Source organism: Pyrus communis, chromosome 10, assembly GCF_041283825.1.
Source record: "Pyrus communis isolate YQ-2024b chromosome 10, ASM4128382v1, whole genome shotgun sequence".
NCBI lineage: Eukaryota > Viridiplantae > Streptophyta > Magnoliopsida > Rosales > Rosaceae > Pyrus > Pyrus communis.
The window spans coordinates 15,589,821-15,613,480 of NC_142574.1; the positions used below are offsets into that span (position 1 = coordinate 15,589,821).

Sequence of the window (23,660 nt, forward strand, 5' to 3'; positions counted from 1 at the left end):
TTTTCCCATTCCATTGGTCTTCTTAACATGGAATATTAATGCCATGGTTTGTATAAGTTTCGGTTATTTCCTGAGTTCTTATTTTTCTGTATTTCGAATTGCAAGGTGTGGTACTAGTTTGAATTGGCTTTGATTATCTCGTTCTGTATTTCCTTAGCTAACAAATGAACAGAGACTATATACTAAATGAATAATCGACCATTAAAAGCTACGATGTTGAACAGTTGGTTGCTTGATTCATGTTGTGAAAGCAAAATCATGTATTGTGCTTCGATATTTCCCCACTACTTATCTTTTGATATCCTGCAGAGGAATGAGTTATTTGCATGAGAAGTAGTTTGTTTCTTTACCTTTCTCTCTATTATGTTCTAATGGATATAGTTTTGTTTTTTTAGGTGATTCTTTATATAATGTCTGAAAACATGTCTGAAGAGGAAATGGAAAGAGAAGATGAAGAATATCATGAAGCCATTAAGTTACTATTGATGGCAGTACAAGCAATAGTTCAAGTGCTAAATGCGTTAATGGTTATTATACATGATGATCATATTGAACGTCCATTGGCTCGACGACCTATTAGTAGAACTGGATACGATTATATTAACAAGGTATTGAATGGGGATCCTCAAGAATTTCGAGTGCTATATAGGATGTATCCGGATGTTTTCTTAAAGCTATGTGACGTCCTTACGGAAAAGGTGCATTTGAAGGGTACAAGATTTATTTGTATTGAAGAAATGGTTGCTACATTTCTACTCACTATTGGTCAAAATTCTTGATATTGCCAAACTCGGGACGCATTTCGGCGGTCACATTTTACAAGCAGCAAAAATTTCAACAACGTTTTGAAGGCCTTGAACACAATTGCACCAGATTTGATGGTCCAACCTAGATCCACGGTGCCTACTAAAATAAGAGAAAGTACAAGATTTTACCCTTATTTTAAGGTTAGTAATTAGTACTTATCTTAACCATGTCCTGGTTAAACTGGTTTCATAAACATATTCTTAGCTATGTATTGACTCTTATAATTATTTTAGGATTGTGTTGGAGCTATTGATGGAACACATATACCAGCAATGGTATTGGGACCGGAAGTAGCAAGCTATTGTGATCGTCATGGTAAAATATCACAAAATGTATTAGCTGCTTGTAACTTTGATTTGGAATTCATATATATTCTTAGCGGATGGGAGGGTTCAACTCATGACTCCAAACTATTACATGATGCTGTATCAAGGAGGAATGGACTTAAAATGCCAGAAGGTTTGTATTCATTCATTTATTTATTTATTTACACTAGGATGTACCATAAATAATAACTTTATGTGTTTTAATTTTAGGTAAATTTTTTCTAGTGGATTGTGGATTTGCAAATCGTCGTCAAATTTTAGCACCGTTTCGAGGTGTTCGATATTATCTCCAAGATTTTGCTGGTAATGATCGTGACCCTGTAAATGCGAATGAGTTGTTCAATCTTCGACATGCTTCCTTGAGAAATGTAGTGGAGAGGATATTTGGTGTATTCAAATCTCGATTCACAATTTTTAAGTCTGCACCTCCATTTCCAATTAAAACACAAGCAGAGTTAGTGTTAGCTTGTGCAGGGTTGCATAACTTTCTTCGTAAGGAGTGTCGTTCTGATGAATTTCCAATCGAACTAGAAGATGATGAATCTGAAGATGAAGAAAATGATGATGAACTAGGTAATCAAACTCAAGAGCAACAACGACAGATTGCTAATGCATGGAGAGCTGGCATAGCTACAAATATGTGGACAGATGCTGTGAATGATAGCATTCAAAGATGAGAAATAGAGAATTAATTGTTTTTACGAATTGGAGTATGCAAACACCTTGAGAGCAGCGATATAACCTCGGACTTCACATGACGTAAGTTGCTTAATGTGTGTATGAAATTACATGGCACGGTGACAGCTAATATGGAAGTAGGGCCAAATTGGGTCAAGGTTGTATATCTATATAGACTTGTTGTCACCTTTGATACCTAGTTGAAAATATTGGATGTAAACTTAGTATTGCGATTTGGTATTAGTAGGATGACAATTTTGGCTCGTAATGAGAAGGAAAGTGTTGATCAAATTCTTTACAATTCTCTAACCCCATGTAAAGAATTATCTCACAATTTATGTGAATTCTCTGGAAGTTATAATTAATTCACTCAAAATGTATGGGAATTCATTTTTTTTTCTCTCTCAAACTCTCTCAAATTCTATAGATTTAAATTCCCTGAAACTCTCTAAGAATCATAATTGAATACACCCCCAAAGATTCAATATTTGTACATTCCTAAGTTTAACGTCATTCAATTAACCGTGTCAATTGATTTGATTCTAACCTAAGAAGTTTGATTTTATCCTCAATCTTATAATTGGAAATTTATGGTTAAGATTTCATATTTGTAATTCTTTATCAAATACATTTGAATGTTGGCAAAAACGAAAAAGTTTCATGATTTTTCAAAATACTTTTACACCTTGTGAAGAAATGAACAAGTAGAAGAATAGGAAAGATTGAGACTTATTTATTCATGAATAGCTCTTTAAAGAAAAGGTTCTAGTTCGATCCACTAGATGATGATGATGATGATTCTGGCATCTCATTGTCCTCGTTGTTTCATTTTATAATTTTTTATTCTAAGCATATAAGAAACAAATTGTCATTCACGCCTTCTGCCCGCTATCCCCGCTAGCACCGTTTCTTCCTTGTTGTTGTTAAAACAGTAATTAAAAATTAACTAAATTAACGAAATTTCAAAATAATAATCCGACGACTTATATAAATTGCAACACATCACATCCGTAATTTAAACTCGCAATAATATAAATATCAAAATTAGAGCATATCTCGAACTAGTTCAACTTTTTAATAATATTTCAACATATTTAAGTTCGAATCATCCTTCTCCACTTAAAATAAAAAATAAAAAAAATAAAAAAATCACAACTTGAAAAATATGGTGTGCCAAAATTTTCGTGTAACAGATAAATAGCTCCGGAGCCCCACACATGAGTGCCCTTTGTACACGTCACTGCCATATCAGAGCACAACGGAAATTGCATGTCACTCTTGGCCAGCAAGGCCTGAAACGGATTTTTCGTGTCGATCCGCAAAAATCCCAAGTGGACGCTAGAGAGCTGCGACCAACCGGTTCAACTTCCCCGGACCCTCTAAACTGAATTCATATCAAATCACAGAGCCCTGACCACCGAATTGAATTTAAACTTGGCAATCGAATTCATATTGAAATTCGATGAATCAGACGCCGATTTCTGGTAACTTTCCGTATTGCTTCGTGTAATTTCGATTCTTATTGTCTGGATTCTTGAGTTTTCGAGGTGATTTGAACAAATTCGTGACATTTGATTGGGAAATTGAAATGTATTGGGTTTCCCTTTTGAATAAATGCTGGGAATTTAGGTTTTGTTGTGTTTCTGTGGTATGGAAATTTCACGTTCGGCTGTTGTATTTTGCTATGGATGCTTTTAGCCTTTTAGCGTATGAATAATAATAATAATAATAATTACTGGTGTTCGTTTACACTGCTTTTCAGTTTTGAACGTTTAGTGGTGTTTGTTTTTCGATTTTTGATGTGTTTACTTATGTCGATTTGCAGATTGATTCTGTGGCGGAGTTCCTCTGTGTTACCCCATATGGGTGCTCCTAAGCAGAAATGGACGGCCGAAGAAGAATCAGCCCTTAAAGCTGGAGTTATTAAACATGGCGCAGGAAAATGGCGGACCATACTTAAAGATCCAGAATTTAGTGGCGTTCTGTATACTCGCTCAAATGTAGATCTTAAGGTAGGGTTCTTTTAACACTATATACTTGTTGTACTACTCATTTTGTTGGACATGAAGTGTACCGATGCTTTTATCAAGTCTTCAATACATTTTTGAAACTATTTGCTGGCCTGTGTTCGTATGGAGTATTTAATTTTATTTTGTATCGTCGTGGGTAGGATAAGTGGAGAAATATGAGTGTCATGGCAAGTGGATGGGGCTCTCGAGAGAAAGCGAAGACAGCACTTAGAAGAATTTACCCGATTTCTAAACAGGATGATAGCTCTATTCCTCTCAGTACTACTGTTCAAAGCGATGATGAAATGATGGATGCTAAGCCTATTTCAGTTTCCAGTGAGACCCAGCAGATTTCTGGCCCCAGAAAATCTATTGTGAGGTTAGACAGATTTCTTGACTTTCGAATTCTTGTTTTTAAAAGTCACTGCCAAATCTCGCAATTAAATATTGCCCATCTGATATATTTTCTATTCAGTTTTTGAGGACCAATAACTCTTGTGCAATTCAGCAGGTTGATTTGTTTGTTAATGTCATTCATGACATCTTGAAGGGTTTAGATTGGTTAGTTGTGCGAGATTAGTGGCTTCATTTTGGGAGAACTGATTGAACTCTAAATAAAATATTAAAACTGAAATGTACCCAGCATTGCATCTCTCTTGTTGACATGTAGGAGTATTTTGTGTGTGACTCTTATTATGATTCAGAAGTTCACTAGTTGAGTTCTCTGTCCAAATTTTTCATAATTTGACATGCTAAATGTTGTGGACCAGTAATCTTTGTTGCATGGCTTATTTGTTTATTTGTAGTTTACTGTGGTTTGTGATAGGCTGAAGGCGGGTTTGTTGTTCCGTCCACCCTCCATCAATGCTTCTTGGATCAATCAATTGTCCAACTAGTTACTTCATTTTTAAGGGTGTTAGGGTTCTGATTAAATTGAGAAGATATACAAAATCAAATGGGGTGTCTAAAATCTTCCAGAGTGTTAAATCACTGTCATTGACATGTACACGAGCATTTTGTGTATTGAATTTAATGTATCATACATGTACTCCTTCAGTAGGTATGTTATGGCCTCTTGATCGATTTCACTAGAGAGATGCTTGCTCTTATTCCATGATTTGTAGACACTTACCTGGTTTTTCTATTTCCTTGTGAACTGGACTGATCTTTACTGTTGCAAGTACATGGTGGCCCCTTAACTTGAACAAACAATTATATATTATAAAACAATAGAGAACTGGTTGTTTGAACAATAGTAATGAACATATTTAATTTGTAAGGGGCACAAAAGCAAAAGGACAGCGGTCATCTTTTTTAATTCATAACTTCTTTTCCCAAGTTGACTATATAATCTCTATAGTTAAGCAATAACATTAGATTGGGGGATACTTACAAATGTTTCATTCCTTTTGTTCAGCACTGAAATAATCGTGGTATTAAAGATAAAAATTTCTGGTGTCTTTGTTATTTGCAATTATCATAGGTGTTGCTGCTATTTTATCATTTACAATTATAGACTATAAGTTAGTTATTATTCAATTAAATCAGCCTACTAGCTATTATTCAATTTTTTTTTTTCTAGTCATACTTCAAAATTTTAAATTCTGCTGTAACTTTGATGCTTAATTGTTGTTGTTAATGCTTGTAGGCTGGACAATCTTATCATGGAAGCTATAACTAGGTTGAAGGAGCCTGGTGGATCTAATAAAACGACTATTGCTGGATATATAGAGGTAGCCTCTATGTCTGACAAAAATTATATATGGTATTTGCAATTTTCTATGGCACATCCCACTTCATTAGTATGTGGTCATAAATTGGTTGATTATATCAAACCATTTATTAAATGTTTCATGAAGTTGAAAAATATCACGAGCTAGTGATGTAGTTCAGTGTGCTCACTCAGCTAATATTTTCATAGTGAATAAATAAAGGAGTTTATTGCATTTCGATTATATGGGGCTTCTCACTGCTGTTCTAGAAAGCATCAGGGTTGGGAATATAAGAACAATTGCCAGCCACATAAAAAAAAAAAAAAGAAAAAAAAAAGAAAAAGTAAAAAAGGAACATATATTAAGCTGACGGTGCATGTGGAACCCTCTCTTCATTGCCCCTTGCAGGGAGGCTCTGTATAATATTCAGACATCCTTGATTACACACATCAGTTTTTTGGTTGCGGATATTTCGCTTTAAATTTTATATTACGCGTTGCTTTCTCTATTACTCTTTGTTTGGATTCCTTGAGGATATTTTGTCTCCTTTTTTGCTTTCAAGAATTATGCAAAAGGTAGTGAAGTGTGAATGTAATTTAATCCAAGGATCCACTGATTAATAAGCTTGGAGATTGGCAATATTTGGTAATGAAATAGCCTTCAGTCATATCATGGTTCAAGACAAGTGGACATTGTTATTGACATTGTCATGAATTGCTCTCTTGGGTTTCAAATTCATTAAAGTTTAAGAAATTAAAAAGAAAAAAAAAAGTTTAAAAGAGTGGTTGGACCTGTGTTTAGTCCATACACCTTTTCCAAGAGAAATGAGTTCTTGCACAAGTCTCGTTAACTTTGAATGTCCAGTTTCATCTCCTAGTGTAACGTAAGTTGTAAAGTAAACCCCGTGTATGATAGCCTACCCTTGTCAAGAAGAGTGGTTATGAAAACAATGCCTCTATTGCAAGGCAAGCCCCTCCCTCTCTTAAACTTAAAAAATAAACTGACATTTTGCAACACTGCACAAATGACATCTACTCTGGGTTCACTGATACGAACTTGTATATCCTCCCAAGGTTAAGTACACGAAATCAGATACTTCAGATAGGTTATAGTTCAATTTGTTCATACCGCTGAATAAGCTGAATAAGATCTACAATAATTTTAACAATAATTATGCTACGTAAGGCTACATCTATTTGTCATTTTATGCTATCGAGTTGTGTAATATGCTAGCATTATTTTCTTGCTGTCATTTTGTGTAATCAGCTCACTTTCAGAGATTTTATTTTGTAGGACGAATATTTGGCTCCTCAAGATTTCAAGAGGCTATTATCTGAAAAATTAAAATACCTGACAGCAAGCCGTAAATTGATTAAGGTAAATATATTGTGGTCTAATAATCTCAAAACGTTGTCCTATATGTATAGCTTTTGTGGGTTTTTTATTGGTGTTAGATTATGTGGTTTTTGTGGAACAAACAATTAATGATTACTTAATGTGCATGGAGTTGTCATTTTTATACACTTACAAGTAAGTTGGACTTAAAAGGTCAGAATTGTCGCATGCAATGTGGTTTTTGATTGTTGTATGGCAAGTAATCAAACGATGTACACATGTATAAAAAGGTTAGGTTTTCCGAGGTTTGTCATCATATTGGAAAATGTACTCCAAAAAAAAGGATCATTTGGGAATATGCCGCATACTAGAAAGTTCTGGTTGATAATAATGGGGCCAAAGGGGTAGGGAGATCAAACTGTCGATTTGGGTGTGGGAGCATATGTTCATTACACGTGCCACATGACAAGAATAATTTTAATAACTATGTCAATTTACTCTACACATGAAAGGAAGAAATTTTCATAGGTGATTGGCAACTTTATGCTTGTTCTGATTGAAATTCCTGTACATGGTAATTTCCGGAATTAATTAATGAGGTTTAGGAGATCAACTATTTAAACAGTCTTGCAGGTTTTTTCATCCTAGATTTTCTCTATTTTTAATCATTTGAGATCTGATTGATCACACGATAAATTGCACTTTTCTATGGCCCATGTAGTGCCTTTTCCCTTGGTTCCACCAATCTGGTCAGACTGCTAAACACTCCATTTGTATGAGCGTAGGTCTATTCTTCTTTTATGCTCTCTAAATTCAATAAAAATAGTTTTACGCGTTGTATTTTCCATAAATCTCCCGAACTTTTTCTTTATTTGAATAAATCGGTATCTGGATATCTTGAATTGAAAAGAACTTTACCTTTTAAGGCAACAGGTAGGTATCTAAACGGGTATATTATCTCTCCTTGGTTTTCCTGCTTCTCTCAGTCCACCTTTCCTCTTTTTACCTAGTAGTATCCCTCCCTTTTTTGTTTTCATTGTTGGCTTTGGGGATAAGGCCAAAAACAAAGGGCGAGAGAGAACACAATACTCTTGCTTTGTGGCGAAGGATGCAGAGGTTCAAGTCGGTATTTTTCTTTTCCCTGCATTCGACTCTCTCTTTCCTTCTGTTGCCCACTTCGATTTTCCCCCTTTATATTAGGGCTTAGGGCTTCAAGATAAGCATTTCTGTCCGATCTCAGTGTTTCTGTAGTGGTCCCATGATATAGGTTTAGCGGGGGCTTAATTTGTCGGACTCTGATATGATTGGTTTACTTTTATGTTTATTACTTTCTTTCGTGGTCCATGTTTGCATGTTGACAAGAGTTGGGCTTTGATTTTTCCATGGTAGTAGAATGATTGACTGAGAATTTTACCTTAGTTTTTCTTAGATTTGGTAGATAAACAAAAAAAAAAAAACTGCGTTCTTTTGACGGCTTATTGTTCCCCAAACTTTGAATGCAGTGAAGATATGGGTGATTGAACTGTTGTAAAATTTTAATTTACTCACATATTAAAAGTTTAATGAAATCATCCACCTACATCTTCTTATCTGATACAATACTATACTAAACCAACTTTTACATAAGTAAATGGAAGTGTTAAGACATGATTTATGAATCACAGCTTCAAGAGACTTTGTCTAAGGCTTGAGAATCTTTGATCACATTGGTTTTTTATCTTGGACAAAAAATGGAAATGTAATGCCATATTCTGCTTTTAAATACGTTTTTATATATGGTTATTTTTTATTTAAATAATGGGGTATTGATGCACATATTTACTACGTAAAAGTATGGAAATGTTGATGAAATCAAGAAAATATTGATATCGAGGATATTATGATATCTAATGCTTGCTGGTACTTGGATATATAATTTACTTGGTCTACAATACTGGCTTGTCCATGTGCTTCAATTGGGATTTTCTTTGTGAAAAAAAGAAAGGACGCTAGTTTATGATTTGATATTCCTCAAGGGATGTTAACCCTGGAATTGGATATGGTTAGAGTTGATTAGAGTTTGATCTTACTAGTTTGTGTTTTTGTTTTGACAGGTAAAACGCAGATACAGGATTGCACCTACTCCAGCGTTATCTGAAAAAAGAAGAAATACCTCAATGTATCCTTTTGAGGGAAGACAGATGGCATCTGCTTTTGAGGGAAGACGTATGGCATCTCCTTTTGAGGGAAGACCAATGCTGTCTCCTTTTGAGGGAAGGTATATGGCGTCTCCAAAATTAGAAAATGATGAGGGTACCATCCTGATGAAAGCCCAAATTGATTTGGAGCTTGCGAAGATGAGGACTATGACCCCCAGGGAAGCTACTTTAGCTGCTGCTCAAGCAGTGAAAGAGGCAGAAGCTGCCATTGCTGAAGCCGAAGAGGCAGCCAGGGAAGCTGAGGCTGCTGAAGCTGATGCAGAAGCAGCAATGAAGACACTAAAAGGAAGAAATGCTACGAAGATGGTGAGGTTCACATAGCATATTTTCCTTTTTACGTTGAATTTATTGATTCGGCTTGGTTTGAAATGCTAAAGTAGTGAGTTTATAATCTTGGCTTGAGTTTATGTTTGCTTTTAGCAAAAAGTCAGTAATTATTCTGACAATTGAAAGTCTGCCTGTGCAAATGGGCTGAATGCTTGCTTAATGAGTTTATTTACTTTACCATCATTAGAGAAATCCCCTTTGTTGTTAAACACAAGTTATGTTTATCCCTGCCCAGAACCTCTCTTTGCAACTGCACTCCAACGAACACACGTATTCTGAATTTGTAGATCGTTCTAATATATATTTAAACTGTCATTGTAGTAGTTGTGGATATATCTGGCGTTCAGTCTAGTTTGGCATTTATTTTTTTGTTTAATGATTATGATGAGGCCATACATGCCTACTCTCTCTCTCTCTGTGTTCTAATTTTGATTATTGTAGATAGGGTTTAGGGTAATTGGATTATAACTTTGATTATCTTTCCCAAGCTTTTGAATTAAATTTCATTTTACTGTCAATATATGCAGATGAATCGTCCCTGAATGAAGTTCGAAACATGCAAGGGCAACGAAAGATAAGTTTCTTGAGACCGGACACATGTTTTATTGTAATTAAACTATGTTACCAAATTCACCTACACAGAGACGGGTGATTTGTATTATGATTAGTTTCAATGTAGGAAAGTCTGGTTCGCTGCAGTTTTCATTTCCTTTTGCAAACTATGAAGCTGCGTCAAAATGCAGAAAATTAGGACTCACAGTGGGATAGAAAAGTTAATTTAACAGCATCTCTTTTGTTGTTGTAATTGTCTTGTTATTTTTTCTTTTCCTTGTTTTTCTTGGTCTTCAAGATAGAAGCGGAGGCGGCTGTCATCTTCGTCTTTGAAGGTGATTTTTGCTACCCGCCACGCTCCGCCCTGCCCTGCGCGTTTAGAGTGGGGTCTTGCCTACTAACCAGAGAGGGCTGAGGGCATATACTGTCATAGGTTGAGTTAGTTCATTCATACAGCAACAATATGTATATGCTTTGGATCCTACTGCTTAGTCTCAATGATATAGTTTTGTCCTCTTTGTTTTGAGCTTATATTTATGTTATTAGGATGATTGCCGGCAAATACGGTTGGAATATAATATAGAGAAATTGACAGAAATGGGCCATTTCCATATCTTGAGACTAAAATAGGATTTTTGAGATATGCACAGACTACGCAAATGATGTGCACATAAATTTTCTTGAAACTTAAAATGACCAAATTACCCTCCCGTATAAATGGGTTATTGCAAATACTAAGTTAGCATTTTCTCCTTCCTTGTAAAAAAACCTCTCTCACAAACCCTGCACGACGAACGGCAAAGAGAACCCCTAAACCTTCCAAGCATCACTCTTTCCGGTTCGTCTCTCTCTCTTATCTCTCTCTCTTTAACCTGATCATCATCTCCATTTTTGCTTGTAATTACTTGTTTTTTGAATTTGGTTTTTTGGATTTGTAGAGATGGCAAGTCGAAGAAAAGAATGAAAAGTAAATGATTTTCATGTTGGTTATTACCAACTGAAAAGAAAACGTGAAACAAGGAGCAAGCAGCAAACTGAAAGAGATTGAGAAATAAGTGCAAAATCTCTCCTCGTCCTTCATTCCTTGGGTAATTGAGTTTGTCTCTCGTATTAATTTTTTTTTTTTTTTTTTTGAACAAATGGTATCATTTACACTAAAGCGGAGGGGGATAGGCTTATCCTCACAATGTGCCAGTAATAATATGGTTCAAATTCGTCTTTAGTGAAAATCAAAACTAAGACCTCTCTCTTATAAGAAAACAGAAACACCACTAGACTACAGTAGTAAGTGACAATTCTAATTAAATACATCATCTTGAATTGGTGAATGACCTCGCACAAGTGCTTTCATCTTTTGAAGTATAAAAACGCTCATCCTAAGAGAGTTTAGAGAAACTTTATTCGAACACAGTGGCAAGTAATGTTCGTTCTACTGTCTACACTCATATATTTATTTTGTTAAACAAATTTTTATCTTTAGACTGGAGGCCCTCAATGACTGTTGTTTTTATTTTCTTGTGTGGGAACATGAAATCATTGGAGAGCTTGAATAAAAAATTTACATTAAAAATTTGAGTGGGATGCAGTACCTTTAAAATAGGCCATCAGGCTAGCCACGGGCCAAATGTTTGTGTTTAGAGCAACCTCACTCCAAGAAAATAGCTTAAGATTAGGCAACCTATTCTCCCAACCTCCCCAAAATCACTACAGCCCTACCCAATCAACTGGGCTCTAGTGGAGCCTGACAAACCACACGGGCTAGAATTGCCTAGCCCACTAACTGAAGTGATCTTACATCAGGCTGACGTCAATCACGTTTTTAATTTTTTATTTTTTTTTCTCTGTCAAGCACATGGCTTTCATGCACAAAAGAAGGAGAGTGAGCCAACCAAAAGCAGATGGCGGGGCCCACTTGCAGCCGCACTCAATTCCATGCCAACGACTAGGGCATGTGTCCAAACTTGGGTCGTAAGATTTATAATCAACGGTCCAAGTATTTCCAACTTTAAAAATTTTAAAAATAAAAGAAAAATCAGAAAAAAAATTCAAAGTTACTATGGGTGATGGCACAATCCAACAGTCTATATTAATGAAGTTTGATAAAATAAAAGATATAAAAAAAGTTCAGAAAATAAACTTAGAAATTAAAAAAAAAAAAATACAAGATCATGACACTTGGGCCTCTGAGATTGGTTGAAAATGTATCCAGATAAATTGTATTTTCGGATAATAACACGTGACGGACAAGATTGGTTAAAAATCATATCCGAAATTAAACATTAAATTATTTTTATTATTCATTAAAATAATATTTTAATACAAATCGCTTGGACAATTCATTTTAGAGGTGGAGATGCACTTGGGCAATTATTGTTAACTAAGATAGAATTACCTTAGCTCAATAGACTGGGCAGTAATTGCTTGGGCAATTTGGTAGGGGCAGGGCCGGTCCTAAGATTTTTGAGACCTGGGGTAACACCAAAAAATGTGCCTTAACTTCATAAAAGAAAATTATTTGTTTTCACACGTAAGACTTCGATAAAATCATTTTAAAAAGCATTTCAAACTTAATAATTTAGAAACAAGGAAAAACTAATTTATTTTATATCAAGAGATGGGAACCAAAAATTAAAGTTCCTTAATTTTAAACAACAAAAACATTGCTTCTGATTAAACCTCTTGATCTTTTAGTTGTATTTCATAAGTTTAAACTCATATGAAAAGAAATTTGTAAAAGTTGGAAAGTAAAAAAGCACATATAGTGTTTCAAACCCGAGACCTCCTTGTAGTCTAACTTCTTTATCATTTGTAGGGGTGAGTACGGTTTGGTGCAGTTTCAATTCGGTTTGGTTCGGTTTAGTGCGGTTTTGAAGTCAAAATCAAAATGAAACCAAACTGTTTGATTCGGTTCGGTGCGGTTTCAATTCTGTTTTTGAGAAAAAAAAATTACCGTTTAAAATTGCACAAAACTGCATCAAAGGTGGATTCAAACCTGCAACAAAACAATAGCAAATTCTTCCATAATCTGCGCCATATGAGAAATCAAAGCTAACATTTTGTAGGGATTCATGCACGCCAATGGCTGATCATTTCATTTTTTTTATATGAACATATAAAATCACATTTCATATGGTCCACAGGAGTGGTAAACAGGGCCGGTTTAGAGATTTTTTAGGCCCGGGGCGATGTCAAATAATGTGCCCTCATTTTATATAAGAAAATTATTTGTTTTCACACGTCAAACATCGATAAAATTAAACTTAGAAAAACACTTTAAACTTAATAATTTAGAAACAAGGAAAAACTAATTTATTTTGTATCGTGAGAAAAAACAAAAAAACTCTGGGTTTACAAGTAGATAGATATGAGTTTTGTTTTTCATCTGAACTTTTAAAGTGTTTTTGTATAAATCGTGATGTTTTTTTTTCTTATTTACTAACCTTTTCAATATGGGACTAAAAAAATAATGATATTTTTGAGTCTTTAATTGATATGTATAAGTAATAAAATGGTAATAAATTAAACTTTTTGATGACACGTTATATGATTTGTAAATTTGGTCAACGCTTTACTCTTTGTGGAAGATTAGGAACAAATATTTAAAAATAACAACCCACATAGCTACTAGCTATTAATTAAAAATAAATTAACAACCAAACAAAAATTCGTAAAAATTGAAAAGAATAAACATGCACTTAGCATTTTACTTAGGTAATTTTAAACAACAAAAACCATTGATTCTAATTAAACTTCTTGATCATTTAGCCAAATTTTATATATTTATACTCTTATGAAACGAAATTTGTAAAAATTAAAAAACAAATAAGCACACATCCTGTTTTGAACCCAAGACCTCCTCATTAATTCCAAATGACAAAACCACCAATTCTAGTTAAACTTCTTTGTCATTGAACCAAATTTTATGAATTTATACTCTTATTGACACAACCCGACCGAGATCGGGGCATGCTGGCCGTCATGTGGAAGTGACGTAACCATGTGCACAGTGCGGAAGCTAATAAATAATAATAAAAGTATGAATAAATAAAAACCAGCTATACACAAAATAAGAACATACATGTGCAAGCGTAAGTGTGAAAAACAAAGTTCAGAGCACGGAAGACCTAATGCAGTTCGGGAGAAACAACACTACATAAACACACCCAAAGGTGGTCCTACACTAGTGATAATCTGTCAGATATGCCGGGAAAATCCTCTGGGGAGCCACCACAAGTGCTAGCCAACTAGAACCTGAAGGGGCGCAAAACAGAAAGTGTGAGTGGCAAAAACAAAGCTTTTCAAAAACCATTTCATAAACAAAGTTCTAACCCCTCACCGTAAAACCTGTATACTTCCCAGAAAATAGAATATACATATACATACATATATATATATATATATATAAGTCATGCTCAAAAATATGCCATGCCAAATGTCTCGAAACAAAATGCAAGTACTCAGGTAACGCCAAAACAATGCCATGTAATTTGTCAGCCGAGTCACCTAACGTGACCTGTACGGCTGAATATAGAGCTCAAATCTCCATCTCACTAACTATACTTGCATACGAGTCGGAACCACCTAAAGTGGTCTGTACGAAAGGACTGGGTGTATAATAAGTACGCTCAAGTGCTACGATCACGTGAAGGCTGGGCGAATAATTGCGGGTCACCTACGAGTCGAAACCACCTAAAGTGGTCTGTACGATAGGACTGTGCACCTAACTTGGATCCAAGATGAGCGTGCGGTGCGGGAGGTGAACATCACGTGAAGGACTGTGCCCAACTCTGGGCGGGAGCACTAACATCGGGGGTGCAGGTTATGAGCTCTCTATGCATCTCAAATCATTACTGAACATAAACATAAATCATAACTCACATGACACTTACCTGTGCGTTCGCAGCACCAAACATATATACATATGAGACTAATAATGCATAATTAAATGGGCAAATATAATGCATGGCATATAAACGTATAAACGTTTCATTTCACTTTCTGGGAAAAACATAAGTATATAGGTATATACGGAAAACCAAAAACCCACTCACTAGTATGTAGAAGGGTCGTAACCCCCTTGCCTCGAGTGACCGCACTCGTCCTCGGGATAAGTCTCACCTATATGCAAAACAACTATAAAAACGTTAATTTTAAAGCACATAACCAACCTTACGAAATAACTTCTCATACAAAGCTCAAATGGGGTGTATGAATACACCAACGTGATTTACTCAACCTCAGGAACATCCCCATATTTTTAGAAAATTTTTCCGACGCCGCATGCGCCCCCACACGCCAGCCAAGGCACGGCCACACGTGCCTCCCATGCGTAGGCACGTGCCTGGCACACTGACAGCGTCAGTTAACCCCGTTAGGAATATTCCATTAAATCTAACTGATGTCGTTAACGCCGTTAGGAATATTCCGTCCAAACTGACAGAATATTCCGTCATCTTCTCCGGCCAAACTGACGGCGCCGAAAAACCGGGAAATTTTTAAAACTTTGTATCTTCTTCGTTTTTCAACCAAATTTCACAAAATTGGTACCAAAATGAAGCTTACAACAAGAGGAACAAATCCATACCACTTTCAAGCACTAAAACCCACGGAATCTCGCCGGGAAAACACCACCAACTCTGGCCAAACTTGTAACTCACGATCCCGACGTCCAAAACCTTCAAACGAACCACCCTGAGCCTCCTAAGGACCTCACCAAGCTTCCTACAAGCTTGAAATTCCCAAAAACACAAGAATTAACGTGTGCATGAACAGTGACCAAATCGGGGGATCCCGAGTTCGACGTGAAAACGAAGGTATCCTTACCTGAAATGGGTATGGTTGAACTCCTAAGGACCTCACGAGCACGAATATGTAATTTGTTTCCTCAATCTGTGAAGGTTTTAATGGTTTTGGGTGACGTCCGTACAAAAAGAATAGGAAAGGGAGAGAGAGAGAGAGAGATATTGGGCCCCGGATGGTCGCCCTGCCTGCACTGGGCCTGGGCCGGCCCTGGTGGTAAAATATACACAATTTTTACTTTTTATTTTTTATTTTTTATAATTTCTCCTAAGCATGCAGAGCTAGGTAAGAGAGAGAGAGAGAGACTGATGAGTGATAATATCTCTTGAATGGGGGTGGAAAGGGATGACATTCTAATGTGGTTGAGTTCATACTAAATGTATGGACTTTAACAAATAATCAATTAAAACATGACATCTAATTTGAGGTGTGATTTCAGTTTGGGTGCGGTTTTCAAAAGCCAAAATCGAAACCAAAATGTTTCTAACACTGCGGTTCGGTTTCAAAACTGCAAAACTGAACCGTTCGGTGTAGTCCGATTTGGTTCCTGTTTTGGTTTCAAGTGCCCACCCCTAATCATTTGGCCAAATTTTATAAATTTATACTCTTATGAAAAGAAATTTGTACAAATTGGAAGGTAAATAGACACACATAGTGTTTCGAAGGCAAGACCTCCTCTTTAATGTCAAACAAGAAACACCACTACTTCTAGTTAAATTTTTTTATCATGTGACCAATTTTAAAAATTTATATTCTTATAAAAACATATATGAATATACTGCCTTAATAACTTTAGGGCCCCCAACTGTTTTTGACCCTGGATACGGGTGGAGTTGCTCTTAGCCCGAATAGCCCCCTCTACATAGGCTTTATGGCTGGAGATGATCTCAAATCACCAAAAATTCTTTTAAAAGTATTTGATAGAAAAAGGTAAAAGGTAAAACTGTTTTTGGGTTGATAAATATTTGAAGTGTTTTTGCTATGAGCTTCATTCATGAAACACTTCAAGTGTTGTTCTGGAAAGTACTTGATTTTTAAATTTTAGTGTAATTCAAATAGAAGCACTTTTGAACAGAAATACTTTTTAAAGAAGCATTTTCAAATGGGCTATTTTTTTAGTACATCGATATTTTTACATTAAGGGACAAACGGGCTATTAAAGATGAAATCAAATTAAATTTCTCAAAAGTTTATTATTCACCAAGAAAGTTAAGACTCATTTTTAGTTACGCCTTCTATTTTTATTTCAATTTGTTCCATATAACTTAAAAGTCACTATTTTATTTCATAAAACTCAAAATTCGTTCCACTTTGGCTTATGGACTCTCTATTCTCTTTGAAACTTATAGGTCGCATCCTATAACAAATAATGAGACTCAACATCTAATAAGACTATAACACATGTATAATAAATTTAATTATAAGTCTCTATTTATCAACATTTAACAATAAAAGAATATTAAGCTTAAAAGGAATTGAAGAGATAAAGAAATAATAAAAAAACCCACATAAGAAACTAAGATAAGGGGGTAAACTAGGATCAAAATAGCACAAGGAATCGTTTTCGATCAATTATGGAGTGAATTTTTAGTTTCATAGAGACAAATTTTAAATTTAAGGGGGCAAACTCAAAATTGAGTTTCAGGGGCAAAGTGAAGAGAATTTTGAGTTTTAGGGAGTAATGACTCTTTTGAGTTATACATCTCTCTCTTCTCTCTCTTTGCCACCGGCCATCCCCTCTCCGTTCCTTATAATTATTTAATAAATTAGGCCTACAACAATATCAAATTTAATTTAAAAAAAAAACTGAAAATTGCAACTAATAGTCTGAATCCGTAAAACGTATGAGCTTCAAGGACGTGCAGTTTGAGTTTTTATTCTTCCTGCTTAATAAGGGGTAAATGTAATTTTTCTACTTAATTATAAAGGCTTGAAAATCATGGGCTTGCTTCGTTGACCTATACCTAATAATAAATATAAGCCGTCACTTAGTACTATGATCTAGTGATATTCTTCTTTACTTATAAGAGATAGGTCTTAGGTTTGATTATTGCCAAATGTGAATTTGAACCACATTATTGCTAGCCCATTGTAAGGCTAAGCTATCCCCCTCCCTCGTAGTATAGAACGTATCGTTTGTTAATTTTTTTTTTATTATTATAAATATAAGCCTATTGACTAGGTCTATAACAAAAAAATAATTATTGACATATGGCTAATTGTTAAAGATTTCTTCGATTTATGCGGATGGAGCGTTGAATGTCAATACCAAGCTGGGTGGTGTTGGAGTGGTGATACGAGACTGGAGGGGTGGTTTCTTGGCGGCAGGGGAGCATCTGTTAGAACCAATCAAATGTCTAGTGTATAATATATAACAATTGCACAGTTTTTATTTCAAATGAAAAAAAAAACTCAACGACAAATACAATATATCAAAACATAAACACTTAATGAAATTGTATATAAAATCACAAATCACTGACTTGTTTCTTGAAGATAGAGGCTTGCAGAAGCAATCTCCTAAGATAGAAATTCGTCCCTACACCAATGCAGCAGTTCAATGGACGTCTATCTTGCAGGATACAACTATCTAATCCAAGTTCTTGCACTCGAACTTGGATTCTTGGCGAATTGGTTGTAGTGTTTCTATGAGAAGTATGAAGAATTCAGATGGAAATTGTTGTCTTTGTTTCTGATCCGACAGCCATATATATAATGGCGTAAATGAGCAGTTAAAACCGTTCATATTTATCTTTAAGAACGGTTGTAACCGTTCATGTGATCAGTTTTATTCTTTCGGAAAAAATTGAATGCAAAAATCAAAAACGTAAAAATGATACTTGGGTTTTTCGTCCATCCAGGCCCAAGAGCCCCAAGGGCCAACGCCCATCTTTGACATTTAATATATACACCTAAACCCTCCAAGTCTAAGGCCCAAGGTCCATGACTTTGACCCAATTCATTTCAAACTATAAGTGAGTGAACTCACTTATAAAGATGTAGTGTTAAAGTTGTTTGGGCGATGTGGGACTGACAGTCCCACATAACACAAGTTCCAACAGCATCAATACCCATGCATCACTTATGTGCCGCTCCTGGAGTTATTTGTTGTGAGGTACGGATTGCAATTGACCGAGAGCAAGGTTTCAACAAGTCGTGGTGGAGAGTGATTCCATGAATAACAGCACATAAGAGGACCTGTTCAGACTCTTATTATATGTCTTATAATTCCTCATATTTTCTTCATAATCTTATTACATATCTTAAAATTTTCATCATTCATTGTATTCTTGATTCGAAAGAAGGAAAAAAAATCTCTTATTTTCTCATAAACCAAATATGATGAATCTCAAATTCATATTGTTGTGAAAAGAAAAATTCAAATTCAGGTCAAATTTCGGAAGGTCTTCATTTTCGTCTTAGGCTTCAATTTGAATAAGGACAACTCTGTAAGCGATAATGGGGAAGGGGAATAAACTCAAGACTTTAGGCGTGCAAGAGTGAATGCTCTTAATCAACTAAGCTACAAACGACTTGTCCATTAAACTCATAATGGATACTTGAACGGTGAGCAAATATGGTATCATATTCCGGATGTTTCTAATTCATTATCTAAATAATTCTGAATATAAAGCCTTTTCCCATGTCATAGGTTGTACTTTATTCCAACCTTGCTCCTTTTTTATTCAAATCTTCACATTTCCTTGCTTTGATGTAAGATTGCATGACAGCCACCTCAAAGTAGAAGCATTTTTCATGATGAGAATCCTTTCCGGATACTCGTTGTGAGGATTCTAGGGATCAATTCGTCTTAAATGTTCATCATACATCATGTAACCAGCTTTCGTTAGATACTATTTGTATTCAAATTTTTAATAAAAAATTCAAAATGATTTATGGTTGTAGGATGATTGATGGACGGATATACCGTTCATCATACATCGTGCAACTAATTTTCATTAGGTACTGTTTGTGTTCAATTTTAAATAAAAAAATTCAAAATGATTTCTAATAACAGAATGATTGATGGACGGATATAATGAACTGATCCTAGGATTCTCACAAAAAGGATTTGAATAGAATGCTATTCCCATTTTCCAAAGCATCACCACAAAGTTTCTCCAGCTCAAAGGAAATATTCCTCCAGCTGTTTTTATCCCCAAAAACAAAATCCAACCCATCACCTCAATAAAACCCAACAAAGTCATAAACCTATAAGCTTCCAAAAAATCATAGTTGTCCAATGTTGTACTCCTGTAAACAACGTCCAAATTTTTTGTCCATCTTGATAAGAATTATGCTAGCATTAGCCGCACATGCATGAAGCTAGCACAACTCGAGTTGAGAACTCAAATGAAATAAGATAAGCGCATAGAAAATATCAACCAATGTAACATTCAAGCAGAAGTTCATATTATATATAAAATTCAGGGGTTCGAATTTTGTTCACAACCGAAAAGGAAAAAAAGGAAAAATAGACAAAATAACAGAGAAAAATCTGACAGCCCAAATCAGGGAATCAAATTTTGTTCACAATCCAATCAAATGGACTTCACTTTTCACTTCATATTTTTGATCCAGAACTCCAATCAAAAGCAGGCATCGAGCAGACAGCAACAGCACAGAGCAGCCAAACTGCAACATTCATAAAATCGGATAACAAGTTGGGAAAAGTGTTACACATTGGGAAATGCAGTGCACCTTAAAAAGAAAGAACAGTGACGTACTTCCCCTGTCTAGAAACGACAACATTATATAGGTGTACTACAGAAGATTATTGTCGTATTACAACCTCAAAAACATCAAACACCGCTTAAATGACTGGGTTGCCCTTGACTCTGATGACATAACATAGAATGAGTTTCAATTTCGAGAATGATCTAATAAATAGACAAAAATGACTGATTAATGGAATGCATTCTTCTAAGCAAAGAATGTAATCTTACGTGTTTTAATTTTTTCATACAGATTATATTATTAGTTTACAATGTCACAGCGGATTCGCCGCGCATGCTTTTTGTCCCTTTTTTTTATTTTTATAAAAAATCAATATAAAATGTTGATGTAACTTAATCGTAATCGTTCAAGTAAGAAAAAAAAAAAAGGAAATGAGAGATTATGTAGTCAAACTCGAATTTAATAAGATTTTAAAAAACTTTAAAATCTTAATGTAGTTAATTAAAAGATTTTAAAGGATTTTGGAATCCATTCAAATCTAGGTGTAGTTAATCAAAAGATTTTAAAGGATTTTAAAATCCATCCAAATCTAAGTATTAAAAAAATTAAGATTTTGAAGGATTTTAATAAGTTGTGGATTTTGTGGGATTTGAGAGTAAGAAGTATATATAACAAAGACTAAAGAGAATTCAATCTCATCCCCTAGGATTTCAAATCATTTTCCATCTGGATTATCCTCAAATCTCTACTAACCCCAGCCACACATAGGTAACCACCATATACTTTGGTGGAATATGTTATTATGACCCCTAGACCTTAATTAGGCATGTATGATCATCGAAGGACATGATCGATCTAGGATTTTGGTTAATACTATGCTCTAGCCATTCTGATTTTTCAATGTATGTAGTACTACAAGCACTCCTGAAGTACCACAAAGTATGTTTGTGGCAAAAAGGCAGTCGGTGGTGATGGTTGTTGATGGTGTAGTGCTCTCAAAAGCTCACCAAAGTTATGTTGATCTATCAATTGAGAAAGAGATGGAGCCGTGATTGTGTGAAAGGGGACCCGAAAAAAGAGGGGATAAAGTGGCTGTTGAGTACATTAGACAAGGGGAAAGATTTTTATTTTTATTTTTTTAATAAAAAAATTTTATGAAAATCTATCACAATCCACCAAAATCTACAAACTAAATTCATTCAAATTCTTTAAAATTCATATGAATTTTGTAAGAGTCTTAAATCCTCCTAAATTCTATCAAATCTATCACTTTTAAAATTCTTTAAAATTCTTTAAAATCTTAAAATCTTAGTTTGACTAGATCTAGAATCTTCTTCCGTTGGGTAAGTACCTCTCCACGAAAAAGGGTAATTTGGGAACAAAAGTCATCGCCCTCCGGCCAACACCAGGACTATTCATGTGAACCCACCTTTCAAGAAAAAGGGTGTAAACCAGGATTGACTAAAGGACAACCACCCGGGACCGAGTTGTGCCAAACTCAACAAGACCAACCCAGATCTGAGTCAAGACAACTCAGTTTCACAGATTTTACAAAACGAAATACAGAAAGTAAAAGAAGTAGAAGAAGAAGAAGAGTGAGAAGGAAATTACATACCAGCCCTCCATACAACCACTGCTGCTGCTGCTTTGTTGTTGTGGGGGAGGCTGGGCATACTGAGGGGCGTAGGGAGGAGGGTACCCTTGGGGGTACCCCTGAGGTGGAGGGTATCCCTGCGGTGCATATCCCGGCGGCGGATAAGCGTCTTTAGGATATCCTTCCGGTGGATAACCTATTCCAATTCCAAACAAAAGTGGCAAAAACACAAATCAGAACAAAAACCAAGTCACAAAATTCAAATCTTCATCAAACTACTTCGACTCTTTATACAGATCTAAACAACATTAAGAAAAATCCCAAACATGGAAATCTACTTACCCTGAGGTGGAGGAACACCAACAGGGGGCTGCTGCTGGTTGTAGTAGCTCATTGTTGTTGGCGGTGTTAAAAGTAAGAAAAAACAAAACACCCAGAAAAAAAATCTGAATTTTTATCTTTTGTTGCTGGGGCTGTTGCTCTTTTGCTTCTGCAATAAGTTGAGAAAAGTTATAGAGAGAGAGAGAGAGAGAGAGAGGGGAGGAGGAGGAGGAGGAGGAGGAGGAGGAGGCGTGGGGATTGGTTTTCGACAGGCTGGGTCGGATGTTCGTTTTAAATACGTTATTTGTTTTTATTTTTAATTCTTTTGTATCCAATAAATAAATTGGAAAGGCTGCAAATGTTGAATGGGGACATGGGAAAACTTGTATAGGGCTTGATTTGCTACTAGATTTCGCTGAATGACACTATAATCCATTTAAAACTTACCACGTGTCAAGTCTTAAATATATTTTTTTATCATTCTTTTATATTTAAAATTTTTATAATTATTTTTTTAACTAATTAATATATTATATATATTAATGTTATGTTTCCTTTTTTATTTCTTTCCCCCTATTTTTTTTCTTCCCAAATCCCCCCCTTCCTACACTTTTGTTTTGCCGTAGGTCATAGGACTCTCTCCCCTTTCTTTCTTTCCCATTTTCATTTCTTTCTTTCTTTAAATAAAATAAAAAAAAGTTATGCACCCACTCCAAGTTTATCATGGAAAGCAACCAAGTATCTGTAAGCTTCAGCGTCTGAATGCACCACCATTCCGATTTTGCCGTAGATCTTAGGTTTCAATACTCTCCCCCCTTTCTTTTTTTCCCAGTTTCGTTTCTTTCTTTATTTAAAAAAAAAAAAAAAAAAAAAGTTCTACACCCACTCCAATTTTATCATGGAAAGCAATTAAGAATCTGTAAGTTTTTTTTCTTTCTTTATACAATAGTTGCTTTGATCATGTGACATGAATAATCCACATATATAGATGTAGTAGGGTTATTTTCTTTTTTTTTAATTGGGGATTTTTGGGTTCGGGTGAGGTTTTTTGGATTTTTTATATTTATAATATGAATTAGGGTATCGGAATGGTGGTGCATTCAGACCCTGAAGCTTACAGATACTTGGTTGCTTTCCATGATAAACTTGGAGTGGGTGCATACCTTTTTTTTTATTTTATTTAAAGAAAGAAAGAAATGAAACTGGGAAAGAAAGAAAGGGGAGGGAGTCCTATGACCTACGGCAAAACTAAAGTGTGGGAAGGGGGGATTTGGGAAGAAAAAAAAAATAGGGGGAAAGAAATAAAAAAGGAAACATAACATTAA

At 35.2% G+C, this 23,660-nt stretch overlaps 2 protein-coding genes across 3 annotated transcripts; one reads left to right on the forward strand and one right to left on the reverse strand.

Moving 5' to 3' along the window:
* Nucleotides 1-2,997: 2,997 nt before the first annotated feature.
* Nucleotides 2,998-10,462, forward strand: LOC137730230 (telomere repeat-binding factor 1). 2 transcript variants are annotated; one of them, XM_068469298.2, is made up of 7 exons: nt 2,998-3,295; nt 3,637-3,823; nt 3,982-4,199; nt 5,469-5,553; nt 6,826-6,909; nt 8,961-9,371; nt 9,920-10,462. In XM_068469298.2, the coding sequence occupies exons 2-7, from the start codon at nt 3,674-3,676 to the stop codon at nt 9,932-9,934; spliced, it is 963 nt and encodes a 320-aa protein (XP_068325399.2). In that variant the 5' UTR covers nt 2,998-3,295; nt 3,637-3,673; the 3' UTR covers nt 9,935-10,462. The 2 variants fall into 2 exon arrangements, with proteins under 2 accessions (XP_068325399.2, XP_088534266.1); XM_088678140.1 differs by lacking the exon at nt 6,826-6,909 and having other exon boundaries at nt 3,035-3,295.
* A 9,672-nt stretch (nt 10,463-20,134) lies between these two features.
* Nucleotides 20,135-22,602, reverse strand: LOC137730079 (uncharacterized). Its single transcript, XM_068469145.2, has 3 exons — nt 22,357-22,602; nt 22,036-22,210; nt 20,135-20,378 (listed from the first exon to the last, which is right to left on the reverse strand). The coding sequence occupies exons 1-3, from the start codon at nt 22,406-22,408 to the stop codon at nt 20,333-20,335; spliced, it is 273 nt and encodes a 90-aa protein (XP_068325246.1). The 5' UTR covers nt 22,409-22,602; the 3' UTR covers nt 20,135-20,332.
* Between the last annotated feature and the right edge of the window lie 1,058 nt (nt 22,603-23,660).